The sequence below is a fragment of the Tenrec ecaudatus genome, chromosome 5, assembly GCF_050624435.1.
Source record: "Tenrec ecaudatus isolate mTenEca1 chromosome 5, mTenEca1.hap1, whole genome shotgun sequence".
In the NCBI taxonomy this organism is placed as follows: Eukaryota; Metazoa; Chordata; class Mammalia; order Afrosoricida; family Tenrecidae; genus Tenrec; species Tenrec ecaudatus.
Window position 1 is genome coordinate 106,042,215 of NC_134534.1, and position 23,888 is coordinate 106,066,102.

General features: G+C 39.2%; 1 protein-coding gene across 8 annotated transcripts in view; it reads right to left on the reverse strand.

The window, feature by feature from the left end:
* CDC14B (cell division cycle 14B) overlaps nt 1–23,888 on the reverse strand; it is a 103,404-nt gene that overhangs the window by 35,281 nt on the left and 44,235 nt on the right. For all 8 annotated transcript variants that reach the window (XM_075549810.1, XM_075549812.1, XM_075549808.1 and 5 more), the window contains exon 5: nt 11,941–12,017. In XM_075549810.1, coding sequence (XP_075405925.1) covers nt 11,941–12,017 — 77 coding nt within the window. The remainder of the gene's footprint in view (nt 1–11,940; nt 12,018–23,888) is intronic.

A 23,888-nucleotide genomic window follows, 5' to 3' on the forward strand; every position in this document is an offset into this window, starting at 1 on the left:
CTAAATGTTTGACCATATGGCCTGTAAATGATGCTATAAATATCAAAACAGCTCTTGGCAGAAAAAAGGTTCCCCATCCCCAGACATTTTTGTTTTGTAAGGTTCTGATTTTAAATGTTTGTCTTTTAAGAGCTAGAAAAGGTTTCCATTCAAGCTACAAAACAACAATTAACCAATAACTTATTGGCAACATTTAGGAAGGAGAAATAAAAATGATCTTCAGCAATGATACTCAGTATGTGTCCCTAGAACAGTAACATCACCCAACCTGTCAAAAAAATGTCCCTATCCTCAATCTACTGAAACCAGACTCTGCAGGTGGGAACAAGTCCTGTGCTTTATACAAGTCCTCCAGGCAACCGTGACTAGAGCTTAACTTTGAGAACCAGTTACCTATAAAATCAAGATAAACACTTGTTTAGAAGAAATAAATTTTAAAACATAAAAATATTGATAGAGAAGGTAGTGCAGGAAAAATGTAGTTTAGGCTAAATCAAAATTATAAAATAAAAATGGATAAACTCTCAAATTAAACCCCAATGTTTTCATGTCTCCTCAATTAACTATACTATTATCTTATCAACCTACTATTTTTTGTCCTATCAAATTTAAGACATGTTCATTCAGTCTTTGAGATAACTTGATGTTTATTCAGTACATATATTTTTAAAACTCTACCACAGATTAAACAATCATATAGTCAATATTCAAAAAGCTTTGATCTAAAGCTTTTAAACTAAAGTTTTGCTTAATGTATCGTGCTATCTGTAAAGACAATAACGTTTCTTTATTCACTCACGTTAACTTCATTCATACCTCCGACTTTAAATACACATGTATTTTCCTGCTCCCTCCCCAAACTACCAGACCTCTTCGAATTGTTATAATATGGGCCACAAACGAGGATAAAAATCTACATGGGGAGAAAAAGCTGTATCACTAATATCAGTGAGCAAACTTAGAGAAACAGAATGGTGTCAACAGGAGGTAATGCTTAGAAACTATAAAAAAAAAAGTATCAATTCATTAAAAAAAAAAAAAGTTTGAGCTACTGTTCCATGCCAAAAACCAGATACAACTCAAGGGCATTTTGGTTTCACCAGCTTCCACAAATGCACACTGTGTGATTCCATCTATGTAAAGTTCAAAGACAAGCAAAACAGTGGTGATAGAAGTCATAATTTTGGTTACTCAGGAAATAGATAGCTACTAATTAGAAAGGAGTAGGAGAAAATCTTCTAAGGTGATGGTAATGTTCTTATGTTGAACCTGTTACATATAACATAAACACTAAATGTTCATATCTTATCACCTGTAAATTATACTTGAATTAAAAAAAATCATGATCAGCAAGTGTTAGCTCAAGGGCACTTAACTAAGATTAGTTCTTCATTGTATGGTGTTACACACCAATTAAAACAAAATTCAACAAATGCTACCTAAGGGCCAGACCCTATAATCATTTTATATACACAAGGTCACTTAATCCATATAGTCCCATTACGAAACACACACACACACACAAACTAATTACCCTACAACAGAATAGAACTGCCTTTGTGGGTTCCCCCTCATTATGGGGAGCAAAAGACTTCATCTTTCTCCTATGAAGCCCATGATGAGTTAAAACGGTTGACCTGTGGTTTGCTGCCCAACGTAGACCCATTATTCCACGATGGCTCCAGGCAATCCACTAGGTGGATACTATTCTGATTTCTATTTGTTGTTTTTCTTGTGAGATGCCATCGAGCATCGCCATAGTGACCTGATGCACAAGTGGCTGAGATTTAAAATCTTTCAATCCATTATAAGCCAATACTTTGTAATATACAATAAATGCATACATTATAATGAAATGTGATTATACTATTACTGTCGTGGAGTGAAATCTCCTAGTATGGTTCTCTGCACCTCCCATCAAATGAAAGGATGGGACTATGCAAAGAAGGCATGTGTAACAGTCTTTAACAGAGGGTCGGTTTAGTTGCCACTCTCCTGGCTAGAAGGATGAACTAAGTATCTTGAGGAAAGAGAAATCTCAGGACCATCAGAATGCCGTAGAGTACATTTGAGATTACTGTCTGAAGAGATCACAGGCAACAGGCAGACCAAGAGACAAGTCAAAGGAGCTTGGCTGAGACGAGAGGCCACGGCAAAGACATGAGACAATAGGGGAGCAGTACATTCTGCTGCTGCACATACAAGGTTGAGGGAAAGCAGTGGGCTAGCTTCCTGGACCACAGGGGCAAAGCCAAGGGACCAAGTGAGTGAAAGGCTGAGGATTGGAGAAACACTTGGCTACTGGCTAGGGAGAGGTGCTGCAATGGACCAATGCCTAGATCCTTAATGTTTTGGGACCTGGGCTTGTGGTGTCCTAATGACTTCCCTAATAAGCCTTCCCTCAGCCCCAACCCACACATACTTTGATCATGTGTATTGTCTGTGACTTTTACATGGCCACTGTAATTAATAAAGAACCCAGCAGAGAAGTAAAGTTTTGTGGGAGAAACAATTGGTGTCAGAATAGGGTGAAGGATGGAGGGTGGAGGCATGTCTAACCTCTGCCTCATAGCAATAGGGAAGCCAGAGAAAGTCATATGATTCTCTGTGCTATTTTCTCAATTATACCCCTATAATATCTTGTTTTGTAAAGATTATTTACTAAAAAGGGGGGAGAAAAAACAAAATACAAGTCCACATTATTTTATTAATTCAATAAATATAAAATTACTCTATAAAATTTCTATAAAATTTTTTATATCCATTGCTGTAAGTTGATTCTGACTCAGTGGTCCTATATTACAGAGGAGAATTTTCCATCAGGTTTCCAAGGCTGAAATCTTGATGACGCTGACTGTCACATCTTTCTGGCTAGTAGCTGTTAGTGGATTCCAACTGCAGACCTTTCAATAAGCAGCAATGCATTTAAATACGGTGTCACTGGGAGTTCCTTTTAAATTACTATAAAAGACTAAAATCTTAGCTATATTTCTGTGATGTAATCCACTGATTTTTGTGATGAATCACAGGCTGGAAACAAAAAATGCATACTTTTATAAACACTTTTTTTGATAAGTCACATATATGGCATCTATAACTTAAGATATTCAAATTTTATAATCTTGAACTGTCTTTAGGCTAAGTCCTCTTCTTTTAGAGAGTTTGTGCTCATGAGCCAGCACAACAGATTTCTTTTCTCAGAGCCAAAGTTTAACAATTTTAAACACCCTGCTATACACACAGGATCACTGTGAATCTGAGCAAGTTCAAGAGGAACCAACAACAATGAACACAGCTATACAAGTAAGCAACGTTCTGGGCCCTATAGCCTCTTTCCTTCCCCTTTACTCTTCATAAGTTATTTTGTTTGTTACATTTCAGAGCATAATTTAATAATTTCTACTGTTCAGGGACACCGATATTATATTCTTCCAGCTGTAAAACCATGCTCATCACCCTTTTCCAAGTTGCTTCTCCCCCATTAACGTAAACTCACATAACTACTTTTTCACTGCTGTTTTCAATTTATGGTTGTATGTGTTGCATGAGTCTGAAGAGAAATTTATAGATTGGTATTGGAGACATAGGCTAATATCAGACTATGGACTTGATCTGGACTGGGCTGGGATGTTTTTCAATTGTGTGTAAAGCTTTTTCTTATATACATGAGGCTCTATGAATTTGTTTCTCTAGTCAACCCAGACTAACACATGGACCAATAGGTAATATCATGATAATTGGAGAAAAGATTGAAGTTGTCACTATTTTGTTTTGCTTGGATCAACAATCAAAGCTCATGGAAGCAGCAGTCAATTGTTGCATTATGTAAATCCGCTGCAGTACTGAAAAGCACTGTTACTTTTAGGACTAAGGTGTGCCGAACACAAGCCATGGTCTTTTCAATTGCTTCATGTGCATGTGAAAGTTGAACACTGAATAAAGAGACTGAAGAATTGATGCATTTGAATTGTGGTGCTTGAAAAGAATACCGTATATACTCGAATATAGGCCGACCCAAGTATAAGCCGAGGTACCTAATTATTACCTGGGAAACAAGAAAAACTGATTGACTACGGTGGAAAATGCAGAAGCTATTGGTGAGTTTCAATAATAAAAACAAATTAAAATTACTAAAAATTGAGACATCAGTGGAGTAATGTATTCAAATATTTATTTTAAATAAAAAACATAAATAAAAGGACAAGTCATTTAACATTAGTAAACCAGCACAGTAAGTGGAAAATAGGTTCAACAAAAACAATAAGGTATCAACAATGATACCTTAAGAGTACTATTCCTTGAGCTCAATCAGCAACCAAGCTAAAATGGAGTTAAAATCCTTCAAAACTGGATTCCTGTCATCATCCGTATCCCAATGCAGAGCTTCAGCTGGTGTGAGGTCATCATAGACACTGTCCTCACTGAGATCGCCGTCATCACCATCACTGCTGTCATTTTCATACAAAGCGCAGTCTTCACTGCCATCCATAGCATTACTAATACTACATTTCTGGAAGGCACGTCGCACCATGTCTTCTGGAATGCCTTCCCATGAATCTTGAACCCACTTTGCTATTAACTCTGTCAGGCTTCATGAGATTTCCTCCTTTTGTTAGTCGGGCTTGACCAGATGACATCCATTCATGCCACATCCTTCGCACATGGTCTTTAAAAGGCTTATTCAAAGATATAGCCAGAGACTGCAGTACAGATGTAAGTCCACCTGGAATAACAGCTAAAGTAACTTTACTAGATTTTGCCAATTTTTTAATGTCATCCGATAAGGTGGGCTCTGAACATATCCCAAACAAGTAATGATGGCTTTTTCTTTAAGGCTGCTCCTGGCCATCAGTTCCAAATTTCTTCCGGCCATTTTCTTTTGTTCCGTCTTCATCCATCCAGCCTTTAACATGTGCACAGACAGTAATTCTTGGTGGGAAACTGATCTTTTTAGGCAAGGTCTTTCTTTTAAAAATGACAGGATACAGCTTAGTTCCATTAGCCAAACATGATAGAACTGTAAAATGTTTGTTTTTTCATTTCCTGTGGTTTTGAGAAAAATGATTTTTTTTCCCCTAAACTTGCCACAGTTCTGTTGCTTGGAAGATCAAAACTCATGGCAGTTTCATCCATATTCCCAATATCTGCCAGGTCATAATTATAAATCCTTCTTTACTTTATAATAAATGACCGGAATGACATACGGTAATTTTTTCTTCAAGGTCTTGTGGCAATTTCTGAGAAATCTTTGTTTTTTGTCTCAAACCTAGTAGGCCAAACCTATTCATGAAGCGGGTACACCATCCTGCTGACGCAGCAAATTTTTCAATGCCTAGTGCTTTATATTTGTCATCCTTAGCCATTTGTAAAACATGTATGTGGATTCCCATGTGTGTTATGCAGTAACCATTTTGACAACACTCCATAACCCATTTATGCAATTCACTCTCTAGAGCCCCATAAAAAGACGTTAAAGCATGACAAGCTTTTTTAGATTTTGGAATCTGTTCCAAATCAGCCTTCATTTTCCGCCACTCCCTCACTTGCTTTTCATCAACACAGAATTCCCTGCTTGCAATACTGTTATTGCTCTCTTCTGCTGTTGACACAAACTTCATTTTGAAACCAGCCTCATATGACTGGCGTTGTTGTTTTGGTTCAAGAGTATCCATTTCTAACAGGATAAAAAAACAAGACCTTGTAAAAGAACTTTCATGGTAATACTGCCCCCACCCCCCGCGACGTGTTAGCCGGGACGATGGGGAATGGGGTGGGGGATGCAGGATGTGAATTAACACAGAGACTAGAGGGGAGAGTGGGAATGCAACCACAGACACATCCTTACCAGTTCAGCTGCGGTGTAAGTGAATCACTATGGGAGCTTCTGCGAATTGGAGCCGTCCATGTCATAGGACAGCTCTGATTGGTTACATGTGAGTAAACAAACATTCAAAGCCCTGCAGTGTCAGTCGGGCTTTGAATGAACAGCCTAGAAACAGCAATCACCCGTGAGATAACAGGCGCTTGTCCTGTAACCTGGGGGGTGGGGGTGGGGTGGCAGCGAGATGTTACCTCGCTGGGGTACCACTGACCCATGTATAAGCCGAACCCCAGTTTTTCAGCACATTTTTTGTGCTGAAAACTCGGCTTATTCACGAGTATACACGGTATTCAAAATTCCGTGGACTGCAAAAAGGACAACCTGATCTGTCTTGGAAGAAGTATGCTTAGAATGCTCCTTAGGAGTAAGGATGGCAAGACTTTGTCTTATACTCTTTGGACATGTTGTCAAGAGAGATCGGTCCCTAGAGAAGGACATCGCGCCTGGTAGAGTGGAGGGGAAGTGACAAAGAGGAAGGCCTTCAATGAGTTGGGCTGCCACAGTAGCTACAACAGTATGTTCAGGCATAGGAGCAATTGAAAGAATAGTGCAGGACTGAGCAACTTTTCATTCTGTTGTGCACAAGGCTGGAACCAACTTAGGGCACATAACAACAACAACTAGTATCAAAGTGGTTATACATTGGGCTCATAACCACACGGTCAGCAGTTTGAAACCACCAGCAGCCCTGAGACGAAGATGAGGCTTTATACTCCAGTAAAGAGTTATACTCTCAGAAACCTACAAGGTCAGTTCTACCCTGTCCAATAGAGTTGCTATGGTAACAAGTCATTGGCAGTGAGTTTGGTTTGGATTGGGTCTTCAATTTGACCCCGTCTATATCTTAAAAGAGCATGATGTTCTTTCCTAATCTATTGTTTCATTTTAAGAAAATTTGCAGGATACATTTAGTTTAGGGTTCAGGGACCATCTCAGGGAAATGGTGTCTAGACTTCATAGAGTCATCAAGGCTTTAGAAAGTCTGGATTCCATGAGAATCTAATGTTCAGTTGTGTACTTTCCCTTTTGATCAGTATTCTGCCATAGAATCTGTGATCAAGAAGTTCAGGAAGGTAACTTCCAAAGGACATGGCAAGTTTTATGTCTTGAATTACATGTGGTAACTATATATAAAGTAAAAATTTACTAAGCTGTACACTAAAGATTGGTATTTTTATCCTATATAAATTATACTTCATTTTAAAAATATCGTGATCAGCAAATGTTAGCTAAAGGACTCTTAGCTAAGTTAGTGCCTTTATTGTACGTAAATTATTCAAGAATTAGAAAACAAAACAACACTCAACAAATGTTACCTAAGGTCCAGACACTGTGTTTTAGATACAGAATGTAATTTAACACCTCTAGTCTCACTAAATAGGTACTATTTCTCACTCCCATTTACAGATTATAAAACCAAGTTCAAAGAGGTTTCTAGCCAAATCGATATGAAGTACAGTGGATGTAGTGGAGACCCAAAGACCACCAGCAAGACAAGTGGACAGTCCCTCTCAGAAGGGCCACACAAAATAGATGATAAATCCAGGATACATTATGGCACTGATGAACCACATAACTATCCTCTAGTCCTTTTAAGATTTCTTTCCCATACTATTAAGGTCTTTACGGGTTATATCTCATGAATCATGTTAGATTTTCATTTTTCTTTTGTACATTTAAGACCCCTTAGTACATGGTAGTCAAAAGAGATGACCCCTCAGAGACAGTGACAGGAGTAATGGTTCCCTAGGGTATGGGAAGTCAGGGGTGGGGGAAGGGGAATTGATAGCATTGATGATCAATATCCCCACCAGATGGGACTGAATAACTTAACTGTATGTGAATGGATATATTGGAATAAGATATGTCAATAAATATTATTTTAAAAAAGAGATTTAAAGATTTATTAAGAGCCGGACTTTACTAAAATTGATTGTGGTGATGATTGCAAAATTCTTCATAATATGAACTACTGAATTATATATGTGAAGTAAATGCCAATAAAACTTAACAAAAAAAGAACCATAGTTATGCTATTATTATTGACCGAACTGATAATAAAACTCCCATCTGTCATGGACACACTAACCAAGCTTATCATATATGCCTCCCATTCCTAATTCTCCTTCCTCTGTTGCTTCAGGCAAAAATCAATTGGCACACCTTAAATGGTCATCAGCAAACTTTAAAGACTTCAAGTACTATGTAAGGAATTAGGAAATGGAACAGAAACACTAAACATGTTACTTGGCAATTACCTGGGATGTTCCATGAAACCATGGCACTGAACCTTCAAAACGAGGAATCCAATTCCATGAGGTATTCACCTGTACATAAGCTGCCTTAACAGTTACTCTCTTTGGAAATGTGGGGTGGGGGGTGTTGTTATAGATATAGCTATCACACGACTTTTTATAAGTGGATAACTCATTGATGACAATTACAAGAATCCACTGTATGATCCTACCCTTAATCAATGCAACTTTTCCACCACCTGAAACTGAAACTCAATATTCTATAAATAATGACAACTCCTTGCCCCCTCCATCCCACCCATGGCAATCACTAAGAAAATTTGGTCTCAATACATGAAGGCTCCTTGTCTTTAATTTAAGCGAGGCCATACAGTATTTGTCCTTTTGTAGACAAGGGTAAATAAAAAACTATTGCTACTAGGGTTCCAGTCAAACTCCGTTTAACGTGTCTGTGCAGCCAAAACAGATGACTGCAGACAAGTTCTCTCAGTAATACATCTGTCTAAAAATGCCTTAAAAAATGAAATCCAATTAAAGCAGTGGCTTCAAAAGGGATCTGCTAGGTCCATTAAATTCAAAGTGGCTACTACTTGGGAGACTGTCAACAGAGTAATATTGATTAATTCATTTTGAAGTATCAAGGACAATCTTGGCGTCTGTATTAGTCTGGGTACTTTAAAGAAACAATTCCACAGAAATTCATGTATAAGAGAGAGTCTTATATAAAGGTTAAGTACACATCAAGAAACCATCCCAACCCAGTGCTGTCCAAGCCCATAAGTCCAACATTAACCCATTAATCCATATGTCCAAAACCAGTCCACAAACTCCTCCTCCATCTCACAAAACAGACACAACAATGCCGACGGAAGCATCTCAGCGCTGGCAGGGGTCTCCACATGGGTGATCCAGCACCCAGGGCTGCATCAAGGTAGGTCCATGTAGCTTCTCCTTGAGGATGTCTTGTAGGAAGTAAGCCTTGCAAGCTAAAGCAGGGAACTGCTAAGGCAGCTACACCCTGGTGCAACCATCACAAATCAAGAGACCCGAGAACTCGAAAGGTGAGGCTCACCGAGCCATTTATCCCTCTGCCCTTCAATTAATCCCACGTGTGTTTATTGGCCAGTTTGGCACAATAAACTAACTCAGCGTCCTATTCAGAAGCTTTAAAAAAATGGGAAACTTCTTTTTTTCCCCATCACAGTGCACCTGTTCACTCTTCAAGGGTAGCAAGCATTGTTCCAGGAGAATTTGGGGGGGAAACATTACCCTAGCTATCTTATACCCCTGATCCTGTTCCTTCAAACTGCTTTTTGGCCCGTAACTCAGAGAATATTGGTGGAAGAGGGGTTGGAACACAATTTGAGACCCTTAAATATATCAAAACTACCCTTTGAATGCAGTATAAATTGAAGAGCACAGAAATCTTCAGTGAAGGGTTAGCAAGAAAGCAAGCTTCATCTTCCGAAGAGTATGAGCCTGATGGAGGACATGTTGATAAATAATAGCTTCACATTCTGGTAGTTTTTCCCCCCAAATAAAGGTTTCTATGATTTTGTAGCAACACTTTTAATGTACTCTGATACATTTAAGGGTGAAATTTGCTAATCATACGGTAGTTCTAGTTTTAGATTTTTAGGGAGCAGCCATACCGCTTTCCCAGTCAGGTACCATTTTCATTCCTACCAGCCATTGCTCAAGGGCTTACATTTCCCCATATCCTAGATAACAGCTGCTTTTTCTGTGTTGCTTTTTATCTGAGCCAGTTTAGCTACTAGAACCCAATGCACTCAAATTGGCTCTGAATCTCGGCAGCCCTCTCTAGGAGTTACGGAACGCTACTCTGCACAAACGTCTGCATGGGCTTTGAGCACCAGCCTTGTGATTCGCAGCCCAATGCCAACCCCACAGGACCACCAGAGCGTAGGTCATTTAGGGGGATTCCTTGGTTTTGATTTGCACCTTTCTGGCAGTTATTAACATTGAGCACATCTTTTCATATATTTTGTGGTCATTTAAAGATCCCCTTTGGTGAAATGTCTATTCAATACTATTCACCAATTTTATGAGTGTTTCAGCAGCACGAGAACCAGAGTATGAGACAGAGTAGTGGATGCCCAGCCCACAGAGCAAGTAAAGCTGAGCACTTTGTGGAGTTGGGTACCGTAGGTGGTTAAGTGCAGTCCTAAAACACTTTGTAATTTTGCAGGGCAGAGGCCAGACCAAGAGGCCAAGGGCCAGAGAGAAACTGCCTATGGGCACGGTGGAGACAGTACTGACTGAACAACTGTATTTCTGAGCATTTCTCATCTGAGCAACTGTAACCTGTCAACTTCCCTAAGAAAAACACAATCACTGATATTGTGTGTGAGTTCTGCTGTCACTGCAGTGAAATATCAAACCCAGCTGAAGAATAGAGCGTGCTTTGGGAGACATAGCAATAAAGTGAGTGCTGAGGGGGGAAACTGAGGAGCTGATGCCAGGGGCTTCGGTGGAGAGCAAATGTTTTGAAAATGATGAGGCAATGCATGTACAAATGTGCTTTACACAATTGAGATATGTGTGGATAGTGATAAGAGTAGTGTGAGCCCCTAATAAAATTATTTAAAAAAAGAAGAAGGTTGAGAACCAGTGCCCTGGGTGAAAACTGAACTGATATCTATATCATAGCAATGAAAATATTTTCCAGCAGGACCAGTGGTAAGAGTGGTGATACCGGGAGGGTGGTGGGAGGGTGCGGTGGAAAGGGGGAACCGATTACAAGGATCTACATATAACCTCCTCCCTGGGGGACGGACAACAGAAAAGTGAGTGAAGGCAGACGTTGGACAGTATAAGATATGACAAAATAATAATTTATAAATTATCAAGGGTTCATGAGGGAAGGGTGCAGGGAGGGAGGGGAAAAATGAAGAGCTGATGCCAAGGGTTTAAGTGGAGAAAAAATGTTTTGAAAATGATGAGGGCAATGAATGTACAAATGTGCCTGACACAATTGATGTATGTATGGATTGTGTAAGAGTTGCATGAGCCCGCAATAAAATGATTTTTTTTAAAAAGAGAGTGCTGTGGAAGACAGAGAGAAGACAAACTCCACATATTTATTTTGATAAATGTGCAGAGAAAAAAATTAATGCTTAATTTTATTTAAAGAAAAAGATTTTCAAAATGCCTTCATTGTAAGCATGTATTAAGTGTCATTTAAGGAAGTCATCGTTTCTGTAAAGACGCTACTTACCTGTATCCTCTATGGCATAGCAATTTACTGTGTTTGTCTACTAGCACTGGTCACACCGTCACCACTAGCTTTGCTGCTGGTCCCCTAGCTTTAGTCCCAGAAATAACTTATCAATGGGAATGCTTTCATTTTCAAGTAAAACCAAACACCTCAATGGTAGCTTTGAATATAAGAAATCCAGGATCCTTGGCTGATTACTTAGTCTAATTTCTATTACTGGCTGTGATAGAAACCAGGGGCAATTTTGCTCCTTAAGGGATAAGATCTGTGGCAATGTTTGGAATCCTATTTAGTTCTGAAAATTGGCTTTGTGTATGTGTGTGTGTGTGTGTGTATGAATGAGTGATGTCCAGCGGACAGAGGTCAGGGTGCTATTAAACACCCTACACATAGAAATAGATGTCCCACAACAGAATATTTATAATGTTACTATTGAGAAATTAGTTGCATCCACCATAAAATAACTTATCATAACTTCTTCTTTTTGTTTTCTTCAGAAACAACTACCAATATGTTTCTGAGAAGGGTCTCATTAAATTAACCTACCACATCATTCTTATATTTACCTGAATGGAATATAAGATGTATCTCCAAACATTAATATCCTATTAGCTTCTTCTGGAGTTCTTCCCAAATATATAATCTACATATGAAAAGAGGAGAAAAAGATGATTTATTTCTAAATAAATATCTAGTACAATGCTGTGACATAAAGTTTATACAATTTAACTATTTAACCTTGCTTATTCAGAAAGTATACTTACTCCCTTACCATTATCAAAAACAACACATATGGTAATTCATTAAAATATTAACATAAAAATGTAGCATTTTCCAATAAAATATTTATGACAAGTTCTTATGAGAAAAAAAGTTTAAAAAAATTATGCAGCCAATATCCCTAGTCAAAATTAATAAAAGGTAAAAATAGTACAGTGTTTACAGCATGTATCACGCTATCCCCTTACTGGAGCAGACTGCGACAAAGGACATTTCTGGGGTCACATGTTGGGGAAATAGCGTGGTCTGAACCCCCCAAAATGGAGTGAATCAAGAAGGGAGCACACCTGGATAAACAATCTGGAGGAGAAAACAACTGGGCTGACTGTTCAGAGGGAGAAGGCAGAGGGAGAGTAGGTCGGGGGGCGGGGAAAGAAGAGGAAGTGGTGTTAACAAACTCGGGAACAAGGGAACAGCAAGTGGTTGAAAACCAGTGGCTAGGAGGGTGTAGGAGGCCTGGTAGGGCTTGAGCAAGGGTAATGTAACCAAGAGGAAATGCTGAAACCCAAATGAAGGCTGAGCATGATAGTGAGAAAGAGGAAAGTAAAAGGAAATAGAGGAAAGAGGAGGCAAAGGGCATTTATAGAGGTCTAAATACAGGTATGTACATATGTAAATATATTTAGTTATGATGATGAGGAAACAAATCTATGAGCTTATATTTATAGGTTTAGTACTAAGGTAGAAGATGGACATTGGGCCTCCACTCAAGTATTCTCTCAATGCAAGAACACCTTGTTGTATTAAACTGGCATTCCATGATGCTCACCTTCCCAATATGATCGCTGAAGACAAATGGGTGCATAAACAAATGTGGTGAAGAAAGCTGAGTGTGCCCAGCTATTAAAAGATATAGTGTCTGGGACCTTAAAGGCTTGAAGATAAACAAGCAGCCATCTATCTGAGAAGCAACCAAGCCCACATGAAAGAAGCACACCAGTCTGTGTGATCATGAGGTGTCGATGGAATTAAGTATCAAGCATCAAGGAACAAATATCACATTATTGTGACTGAGGGGGCGTGCAGAATGGGGACCCAAAGGCCATTTTGGGGCAAGTGGACATCCCCTTACAGAAGGGTCTCGGGGGAAGAGATGAGCCAGTCAGGATGCAATGTAGCAGTGATGAAACATTAACTTTCCTCTAGTTCTTAAATGCTTCCTCCCCGAACTATCATGATCCCTTACATGAACTATCATTCTACCTTACAAATGCACCTGGAATGGAGAATGTACACTGGTACAGATGGGAACTGGAAGCACAGGGAATACAGGACAGATGAACCCCTCAGGTGCAGTGGTGAGCGTGGTGATACCAGGAGGGTGGAGGGAAGATGGGGTAGAAAGGGGGAACTGATTACAAGGATCTACATACAAACTCCTCCCTGGGGGATAGACAACAGAAAAGTGGGGTAAGGGAGATGTCGGGCAATGTAAGATATGACAAAATAATAATGACTTGTAAATTATCAAGGGTTCATGAGGGAAGGGGAACGGGTAAGGAGGGGAAAATGTGGAGCTGATGCCAGGGGTTCTAGTGGAAAGCAGATGTTTTGAGAATGATGATGGCAACAAATGTGCAAATATCCTTGACACAACAGATGTTGTGGATAAGCATTGCACAAGCCCCAATAAAATTACTTTAAAAATAGTACAGTGTTTCTACTTTTTATAAAACAAATCAAGATTTCTGACCAACGCTCAGATACAAACATCACACTGTGCACTGCAATTCAGTTTTAAAAAGCTCTTACAAAAATTTAAGTTCTAGTGGTTTTTAATTTATAAAGCTATTTTTTGATCACATACATTAACGACATACTTGAGCAAAATGTTTAAGTCCTATGCACTCTTGACAAGCATACATTAGGAATGAATGCTATTGCAATTTTTAGAGTTTTAAAAATTAACTCTGCAACTAACTGGGATGAGGCCCGGATTAAGTACCATCTCTGGCAGTGCAGTGAGCTATGCACTGGACTGACAACCACAAGATCAATGGTTCAAACCCACTAGCCGTTCCATGGGTGAAAGATGAGGCTGTCTGCTCCCACTCCAACTCATAGCAACTCCATAGGACAAAGCAGAACTGCCCCTATGTACTTCCAGGACTGTAAATCTTTAAAGGATCAAACCCCACTCCCTCTTTTTCTGGAAGTGCAGCTGGTGGTTTTGAACAACTCACTGTGCTACCAGAGCTTTATGAGCCAGAATCAGCTCAAGGCAGTGAGTTTGGTTTCATTTGGGGCAACTTGATAACAGTCTGTTTGGATTATTAAAAATTTAGTCCAAGAAATTCTATAGAGAGTTGCTGCAAGTCGTAATTAGCTCAGTGGCAGTAAGTAATAACGGTGGTGGTGGCCTACTAGGATCCACTACGAAGGAGAAACAGAAGAAATGTAAAGTCATACTCATGTCCAAGTTCAAGAGGAAAATAACACCCAATTCAACCACATAAAGATGAACTGGGTTTAGAAAGCCTACTGTTTACTACAATATACTCAAAAATAATTCTTTAGAACCATCACAATTTAAAGTCTTTGTTAGAAAATACAAAATGAATGAAAGATGGCTTAACATTAAGTGACACTTTTATCTTTAACTATTTTTAAAGACAAATTCAGGTTAAAGACAGTGACAGCAAACCAGAAAAATAGTATTCATTCATTACCTAGTTCTCTACACATATACAGTGAGGCGCATGAGAGATGGGGAGAAGTAAGGACGAGATGGCCACTAAAAGCATCAAAATGCTCTGAAGGAAATAAAAAATACACCAGCTGCACTTACATAAACTACAACTGATACATACTGAGTTAACTTTGACTTCAAAGAATCTCTTAAATAAATGAGTTACGGAGAGTGTGGTAGTTACAAAATCTATTGTCAATTTGAGACTGAAGAGTAAAGAAGTGGAGTTTAGCCTGTCAATCCGGTGCCAGCTTGATGACCTTCATTAGGAGGCCCTAAGGAAATAAATAGCTCACTGGAGGTGGACGCATGGTCATTTCCTGCGAGACATTACTGATGAAGCACCTGATGGAACTATGTTGATGCAGCCAGAGCCCTGGGAGCAGAAGTCACGTGGAGATCCCTGCCAGTGCTTAAATGCTTTGACCGCCACTGGATCCATAAGACTTTCTACCTACTGGGCTGTGATCTTCCTACATTCAGCATTATTGCATGGCTGCAGGAGTCTAAAGAGGAATTTATGGACTAGTATTGGACATATGGACTTGATCTGGATTGGGATGTTTTCTTAATGTACAATTACTCTTTATGTACAGCCTTTTCCTATATACACATGACTGTCTATGAATTTGTTTCTGCAGTCTCCTCAGACTAACACAGGGAAGGAAAAAGGAAAAGCAAAGGAAGGAAGAAAGAAGCCAGACTGCACTGCCGTTTCTCCTTGGCACTCTCATTTTCAACATCTCTGAAGCTGAAATGCAATAGCAGTGGCTATCGAAATGGTTGAAATGTGAAAGAGAGATGATACTAACATGATTTCTGAGTTATAGCAGTCATGCATACAATGTTTCTCACATTAGAAAAACACATGGAAGTGGAAACTTGGCCAGGTTTGTGGAGAAAGGAGTAAAGCATAGGAACTAGTCTTTCATAAACCTTATATAAGTTTTCCATAGGATTGTTACTTTCACAAAGTAAATGCATGTCTGGTATGAATGTATTGACAATAGTAAACATAATCCCTACCTCTGTGGGGCATCAAATAATTTTTCCATTAAATCTCAAAGGATCTAACATTAATATAAATCTTTCCTCTTGGGTTGGACTGGCTGAGAATGGTCAAACCAGCAGCAAAGGCTTAGAGATCTGTGGTGAAATGACTTCTTTATGTGGTCCTTGCTTTGGTTCTTTGGAAAACACCTTAAATCCTAAGGAGTTGCCTTTGTCCTAGTTTCCTAACCGAAAAAGTTACTTTTATCCAGGTTGGCTGGCATTTCCTGGGTAAGCTGTAAACAACTTGGTTTGATACTTTTTTCTGGTCCTCGGCTGCTGTCTTTCCTGTGATTGGTATATATTTTGCAGGGCTGGATCAGTAGATCATGCAAATGATGTATTTGTAACCTACTAGTGATATGTTAGTTACAAGATGGGCTGTTAACCGCAAGGTGAGCAGTTCCAACCACCAGCTGTCAAGGAAGGCTTTCTATTCTGGTAAACAGTAGTCTCGTAAATTCACAGGGGGCATTTCTCTCCTGTCATATAGAATGGCCATGTATCGACATCTACTCAATAGCGTTAAGTGTGGGGTTTCTATGCCAATGAAGTGTCTATGGCCTACGCAGAGAGGTCAGTTCAGTTCATATCAGTTCCGTTCATAAAGTTCAAGGCTCAGCCTGGAAACTGGGAAGGATTCTGTGTGTATAAGGATCCAACTTCATAGACGTTTTGATACCAAAGAAACAGAAAGTGAAGCTGCAGAGAGAAGCATAAGGAAGACAGATGAGCGAAGCAGCAGAATGAGAGGAGAAATGGTGCGTATAAGAGAGCTGTTGACACCAGTCCATGGCTCAAACACTGCAGAGAAAGGAGATCTCCCTGCAACCAACGGCAGTTAGGAGTCTGCCCCGAGAGAGGCTTACACGCGCCACGGAGGGGAGCAGAGGAGTGGCCCACGTCGGCATTCTGAGCACAGATGAGGGATGTGAACGGCCTTTCTTTCAGAGAGCACTGTAAAGTCAATTGTGGCAGATGTAGTTAGGTTAAAATGTAGTATCGTATCGTTTGCTCTTTTTGACCCATTTTAAAGTTGTCGGCTTTTAATATTTTCTTTCATTTTTATTGAGGTTTTGCCTATGTTTTGTCTAGTCATTGTTTTTTTTCTGCTCCCCCACCCCCGTCTAGTCATTGTTATTGGGTTTTTTGTTTGTTTGCTTTGTAACTGCGTTTTGTATGGATTCTCTGTATATGAAATATATAGGTAAATCTGAAGAAACAGTACTGGATTAATAATTACAGGGGAAGGTGGGGGGAAATGGGGAGCTAACAACAATGAATGTGATAACAATGATTGTGGTGATGACTGTAGCACTCGTAACATAATTGATGGATTGAATGATATGATATGTAAAGAATATGCCAATAAAGCTATTTAAAAATAACTATGACTGTGGAACTCAGAAGATACTATTGGACTATGACAAAAATTAGAGCTGCTAAGACCAGAAATTTAGGTATCACAACGGAGAATGGCTTTGAAGTTCAGCATAATAAAATCAATCTGAACTGGCAAAGAACTTTGACGAAAGAACAGCCTGAGGTACCATGTCTAGAAGAACACTGTAAGAAGTATATGATATAAATAATTTCCATAGTAAGGGGAAAATGGATTAAAAAGTCAATCTTATGAAATACTAAATATAGTTTCTATTGTTTCACATGCTACCTTTGATTTAAAGTTCTAGCCAACCAATCTAGAATAAATAAAACTATTAATTGAGTAGTTCTTAAAATTCACACAATTTAAAAATATAAATCTTATAGTATTGGTAAAGATGGATAAGTACTATTAATTTACATACAATTTGGACATTTTATGTCTGAACTATATAATACTAATGAGTCACAATCAACTCAATGGCAGGGAGTTTGATTGGTTTGGTACACTATTGCCACCTAAGATGATTATAACAACAACAAATGCAATAAAAGGTATTACGATTACATTCTATTACCGCTATATTGCCACCACTATTATTTCTACTATTGCTTTAAATAAGCTCTCTATATTGCCATATTTACTATCCTGCAATTCATTTTATGACTAATTTTCTCAGGAGTAGTAAACACAATACTTCCAAAGTAGATGCTCTCTAGACAATTTCAATTCATAACAACCTCATGAACAATGCAATGAAACACTGCCCGGTCCTGAGCTATTCTCAAAATTGTTCTATTTCAGTCCACTGTTGTATTCATTCTGCCAATCCACTCCAATGAGGATCATCTCCCTTTTTGCTGACCTACTTTACCAAGTATAATGTCCCTTTCCATGGACCAGTCTCTCGTGATTGTCCAAAGTACATGAGCACTCTAGTTGCACTTCTTCCAAGACAGACTGGCTTGATTTACTGGCAGTACATGATGGAAGCAACCATCAAGAGATCAAATAACAAATTGCATTAGGTAAATTTTCTGCACAAGATCTCTTAACCGTTGAAAAGCATGGAGGTTACTTTGAGGACTAAAGTGTGTGTGAATCAAAACCCTGGTATTTCAACTGCCTCATATGCATGTGAAAGTTAGACACTGACTAAGGAAGGCTGACGAGGAGAGTCAGTGTATTTGAATTGGGGTGCTTGTGAAGAACACTGAATACTGTGCACTGCCAAAAGAGCGATCCGATTGGCTTGCTTCTTAAGAAGTACAGCCAGAATGTTCCTCAGAGGCAAGGATGGTGAGACTTCATCTCGAGTACTTCGGACACGTTGTCAGGGGGCACTAGTCCCTGGAGAAGATGTCATAGTTGGTGGAGGGGCAGTGAAAACGAGGAAGGCCCTCAACAGGATGGATTGGCACAGGGCTGCAACATTGGGCTCCAACATAAAAACAATTGTGAAGATGATTCAGGACCTAACAGATTTGTTTTGCTTTTTCTATTGTCCATCGGGTTTCTATGAGTCAGAATCGATTTAATGGCACCGAACAATAACAAGAGTACGAGCATTTCCCAAGGATGGGATCCAAAGCTAGTGATCTAAGGATAGGAAGGTTCATGCTCACTGTCGTTGAGTTAGTTCCAACTCATATGATCCTGTCAGACAAAGTAGAACTGCTATTTTTTTGGTTTCTAAGACTTTAATCTTTTTTTTTAGACTTTATTCTTTATAGGAATAGACAGAAGGTAGACCGCCTCATCTTTCTGCTGCAGAGCCGCTGGTGGGTTCGAATTGCTGATCTTTATGAGTTAGCACCTCAATTCATAGTCCACTAAGCTACCAGGACTCCTTAAGTGGCAGGAAGGCACAACAGACAAAAGCATGAGTTTTATTCTCAGATGAGCAGGGGTGGGGGCAGTACACTTCACGTGCTGGTCTTAATTTCTAACCACATTAAATGTATAAATTAGAAGGAATCACAGTGTTTCTTGCCAAATTTGGTGCACTGTTTATTGTACCCCAAATAAGTTATATTCCAAAGCTCACTTGAGGTAATAAACTTTAGATGTTGACTAGTAAGTGAAATTACTAACAAAATGCTAGCTCTATTACTTAACCAACGGTCACTTCAAACAATAAAGACTTTGTAAAAAAATTTTTAATCGTTTGTTAAATCTTATATAACAGAAAACAAAATTTCGAGTACGAGACTTATATAAGACCATAATCTGACTTGAACTAACCACAAGAATAGTGTTTCAATACACAACTAGCTAAAGACCATCTTGATTTCACTCATTATTTAATATTTGTGAAATGTATGTGTCTATACATTAGTTAAGATTCTACATTTACACATCAACCTATCAAATGATGATTATATTCCTATTTATTTGAAAAATAACCAAAACTAGTAAACAAAATAATTTAAAAAGATGTTTAAACCAGTTTTGTTTGTTTCTACTTTCTGCATTCCACTCTAATCTCCATTCTGCTTCATTTCTCTTCTACACTAACTGGATAATGTCTCTCTTTCATGTTAGAACTTCCTGGTAGAACCCCTTGGCAGGGAGTGGGGTGGAGGGAGATGGAGGGGGGTTGGGAGGGACAAAACAAAATCTCCAAAAATCAATTAAAAATTAAACAAAACACCTGAGATCAGAGTAGGTTTAAGAATAAGACTTATAGTGAATGAAAGGGGAAGTGCAGAGTGGAGACCCAAAGCCCATTTGTCAGCCACTGGAGATCCCCTCACAGAGGGGGCTAGAGGAGGAGATGAGTCAGTCAGGGTGCGATGTAGTACCGATAAAGAAGACAGCTTTCCCCCAGATCCTGGATGCTTCCTCCCCTACAAGTACCATGATCCGAATTCTACCTTGCAAGTCTGGATAGAGCAGAGGTTGTGCACTGGTGCATATAGGAGTTGGAGGCACAGGGAATCCAGGGTGGACGATACCTTCAGGACCAGGGGTGTGAGGGGCGATGCTGGGAGAGTAGAGGGTGAGTGGGTTTAGAAAGGGGGAACCGATTACAGGGATCCACATGTGACCTCCTCCTGGGGGACTAACAACAGAGAAGGGGGTGAAGGGAGACGCCGGATAAGGCAAGATATGACAAAGTAATAATCTATAAATTATCCAGGGCTCATGAGGGAGGGGGAAGCGGGGAGGGAGGGGGAAAAAAGAGGACCTGATGAAAAGGGCTTAAGAGGAGAGCAAATGCTTTGAAAATGATTAGGGAAAAGAATGTACGGATGTGCTTTATACAATTGATGTATGTATATGTATGGATTGTGATAAGAGTTGTATGAGCCCCTAATAAAATGTTTTTTAAAAAAAAGAATAAGACTTAATTTGTTTGTACATTAAACCAAAGACTTCTTTCAGAATTCATCTAAGTTTCTATATAAAACTCTCAAATTATATGCACTTTTCTTTAAGCAACAGATTAAATATAAATCCTTCTACTTCTTTAATTGAATTGGAATGATAATTATTTTCATCTAACTTTCTAAACAAAACTAGCCTCTCATACTTTTAAGTAACTGTGGGTTAGTAGAGGTCAGCTAGTTATTTAATATGGCTCTGCCAGCCAATATTCTCAGTAACTTCCATCAAATAACCTTTTCCTGATGATCTGGGCAATAGAATGCAGAGGGGGATTACTGATAGGATTCAGTTGTTTGTGCTTAATAGAATTCATTGTGACTGCCATCCTGTCAATTGAGCCATCTGAGAAGTAGGTGGGGAAAGAGCGAGAGCAAGAGCGAGAGCGAGATGAGGGGTTGGGGTTGGGGGTAGGGAATCCCAACAAAAGCCAAGTATAAAGCATGTCCTATGGATCCTTGAGATCCAAGCACAGTGACCCTCCTTGATAAAGAAGACAGTTGTGATAAGTGGCGTGGCAGAAACGTAGCAACAACAGAAGAACCAGAAGCCAGTGCATGAGACACAGTGGTGGAATTCCCAGCCCACAATGCAAGTAAAGATGAGTGCTTTGGGACAGGCCAGCGTGTGGAGTAAGGTGCCTCTGGGAACTAAATTGGGACACTGGGTTGGCTAACACAAGGAACTGCAATTGAGTGCCTTTGGTCTGAGGCTTACAGCAAAGTGGCATGCCCTTTGGTTAGTAAAGAAGGCCTGAAAAAAACATGTAGCATGTCCTGACTGAACAACCATATCCTGAGCATTTCACACATATATTTCATACATGCATTCCTATAGAATGAGATTATTGATAATGCACACAAGTAAATTTTTACTGAAGCTCATCAAACAGTGGTTACAGCAGCATGGTTTCAGGGCGGATTCAGAAGATGTGGAACAAAGGTCATCACTGCTGATGTCAGGTGGATCTGGGCTCAAAGCAGAGAATACTAGAAAGATGTTGATTGTACTTCCTTAAATATGCAAAAGCATTTATAACTTGGTGGGCCACAAGAAACTGTGGATAACCTGGAGAAGATCAGTAAATCCAGAACACTTCATTGTGCTCACTGTGCGCATTCTGAACTTGTATATGGATCAGGAGGCAGTTGCGCCAACAGAACAAGGGAATACTGCATGGTTTAAAATCAGAAAAGGTTTGTGTCAGGGTTGTATCCACTCAAAGGGCTTGTTCATTCGATATGCTGAGCAAATCATCAGAGAAGCTGGATTACATGAAGAAGAGTGCAGCATCAGGATTGGAGGAAGGCTTGTTAACTTGCAGTATGCAGAGGACAAAACCTTGCTTGCTGAAAGTTAAGGGGATTTGAAGCACTTGCTGATGAAGATCAAGGATTGTAGCCTTCAGTATGGATTACAACTCAATGTAAGGAGGAAAAAATCCTCACAACTGGACAACTAGGTCATGATAAATGGAGAAAAGATTGGCACCTAGCAAGGAACATTACAAAACTGTAATTTAAAAATGCAAATTTTAAAGCCAACTGGAGAATGCCTATACATCAATTGATATTTAGGCACAATGAGATGCTATGTTGTTGGTGCCAGTCGACCCTGTGCCATCCTCACAATTTGTTCAGCACTATTGCAGTGTGTCTTCTCAAGTCTTCCTCCTTTTTGTTGCCCCTCTACTTTACCAAGCATGATGTCCTTTGCAGAGACTGGTCCCTCCTAACAACCTCCAAATTATTTGAGATGAAGTCTCCCCATCCTTACCTCTAAGAACATTCTGACTGTACTTCTTTCAAGACAATGAGATAGTTCCTTTGGTAGTTCATGGTACTTGCAATATTCTTCACCAACACCGTAATTCAAATCCATCAATTCATCTTTGATTTTCTTTATGCAATGTCCCACTTTCAAATGCACAGGAGGCTACTGAAAATACCACAGCGGGGGTTAGGCACACCTTAGTCCTCAGAGTAAGAGCCCAGGTTTTCAACACTTTAAAGGTATCTTATACAACACATTTACCCAATACAATGCTTTTGGGGTTTTTTAGGAGCACTTGACTGCTTCTTCCATGAGAACTGATTATGAATCCAAGTAACATGAAATTGTTGACAACTTTGGCCTTTGCATATTTCATTATGATACTTTACTTTGTCAAAAAAATATTTTACTTTGTCTTCTCGAGCTGCCCTTTCAAATGTTCTATCCAGCCCTCTGATTTATTCCTTTCTTCCACTTGTCTTAGTTACTATAAAATTAAAAACAAGTTTCAGACTCTCTTCTTTGATCTTTTCTTTCCTATATTTTTAATGAGCGTTTTCGCTTTCGTCATTAATGATGTTACTGATGGCCTCTCACAGCCCATCAAGTCTTCTGTCCTGAGAGTTCAATGCATCAAATCTGCTCTTGAGGCATTCTCCAAATTCAGCTGTTCTCATGAGCTTGCTTGAATTTTCATCAGCTTTAACCCAAACTTATATCTGAGCAACTAATCAGCAACTAATATCTGTTCTAATCAGCCCTGGCTGGGTTTTAGCTGTTGATATTAAGCTTTTCCATCATCCTTCCAATACATGTAGTCAATTTAATGTCTTTTATTCTGGAGAAATCCATGTGTTGTTGAAAAAGGTATTTGCAAAGAAGTCTTACAAAATTCTATCATGTGATCTTCAGCTTAGGTTTTATCACCAATGCCATATTTTTCAATTATGGTTCCTTTCTCTTAGTTTCCAACTTTTGCATTCCAATTGCCGATATAATAATTATCTATGTATCCTAATTGCATGCTTGATAAATTTCAGACTGAAGAGGTTGGTACATGAATTTGAATCATATTTGTACTGATTGGATTTCTTTGTATGGGGATAAATATATCACAGAGAGCATTGCACTTCAAGACAGATTTTGAAATGTCCTTTTTGGATTGATATAATACCATTCTCTTGAATCTGTCATTCCGGGCATAGTAAACCATATTACGGTCTTGATTAAACATGGCCAACACCAATCCATTTCAGCTCATTACACCTAGGATGTCCATCTTTATGTATGTATCCCACTTCATTTTTATGACTTCCAATTTTCCTGGATTCCTACTTCATACATTCCAAGGTCCAATTATGAATAGATTTTTAAAGCTGCTGCTTCTCATTTTGAGCCATGCTCCATCAGCAAATGAAAGTCCTGAAGACTTTACTCCATCCATGTGTCTA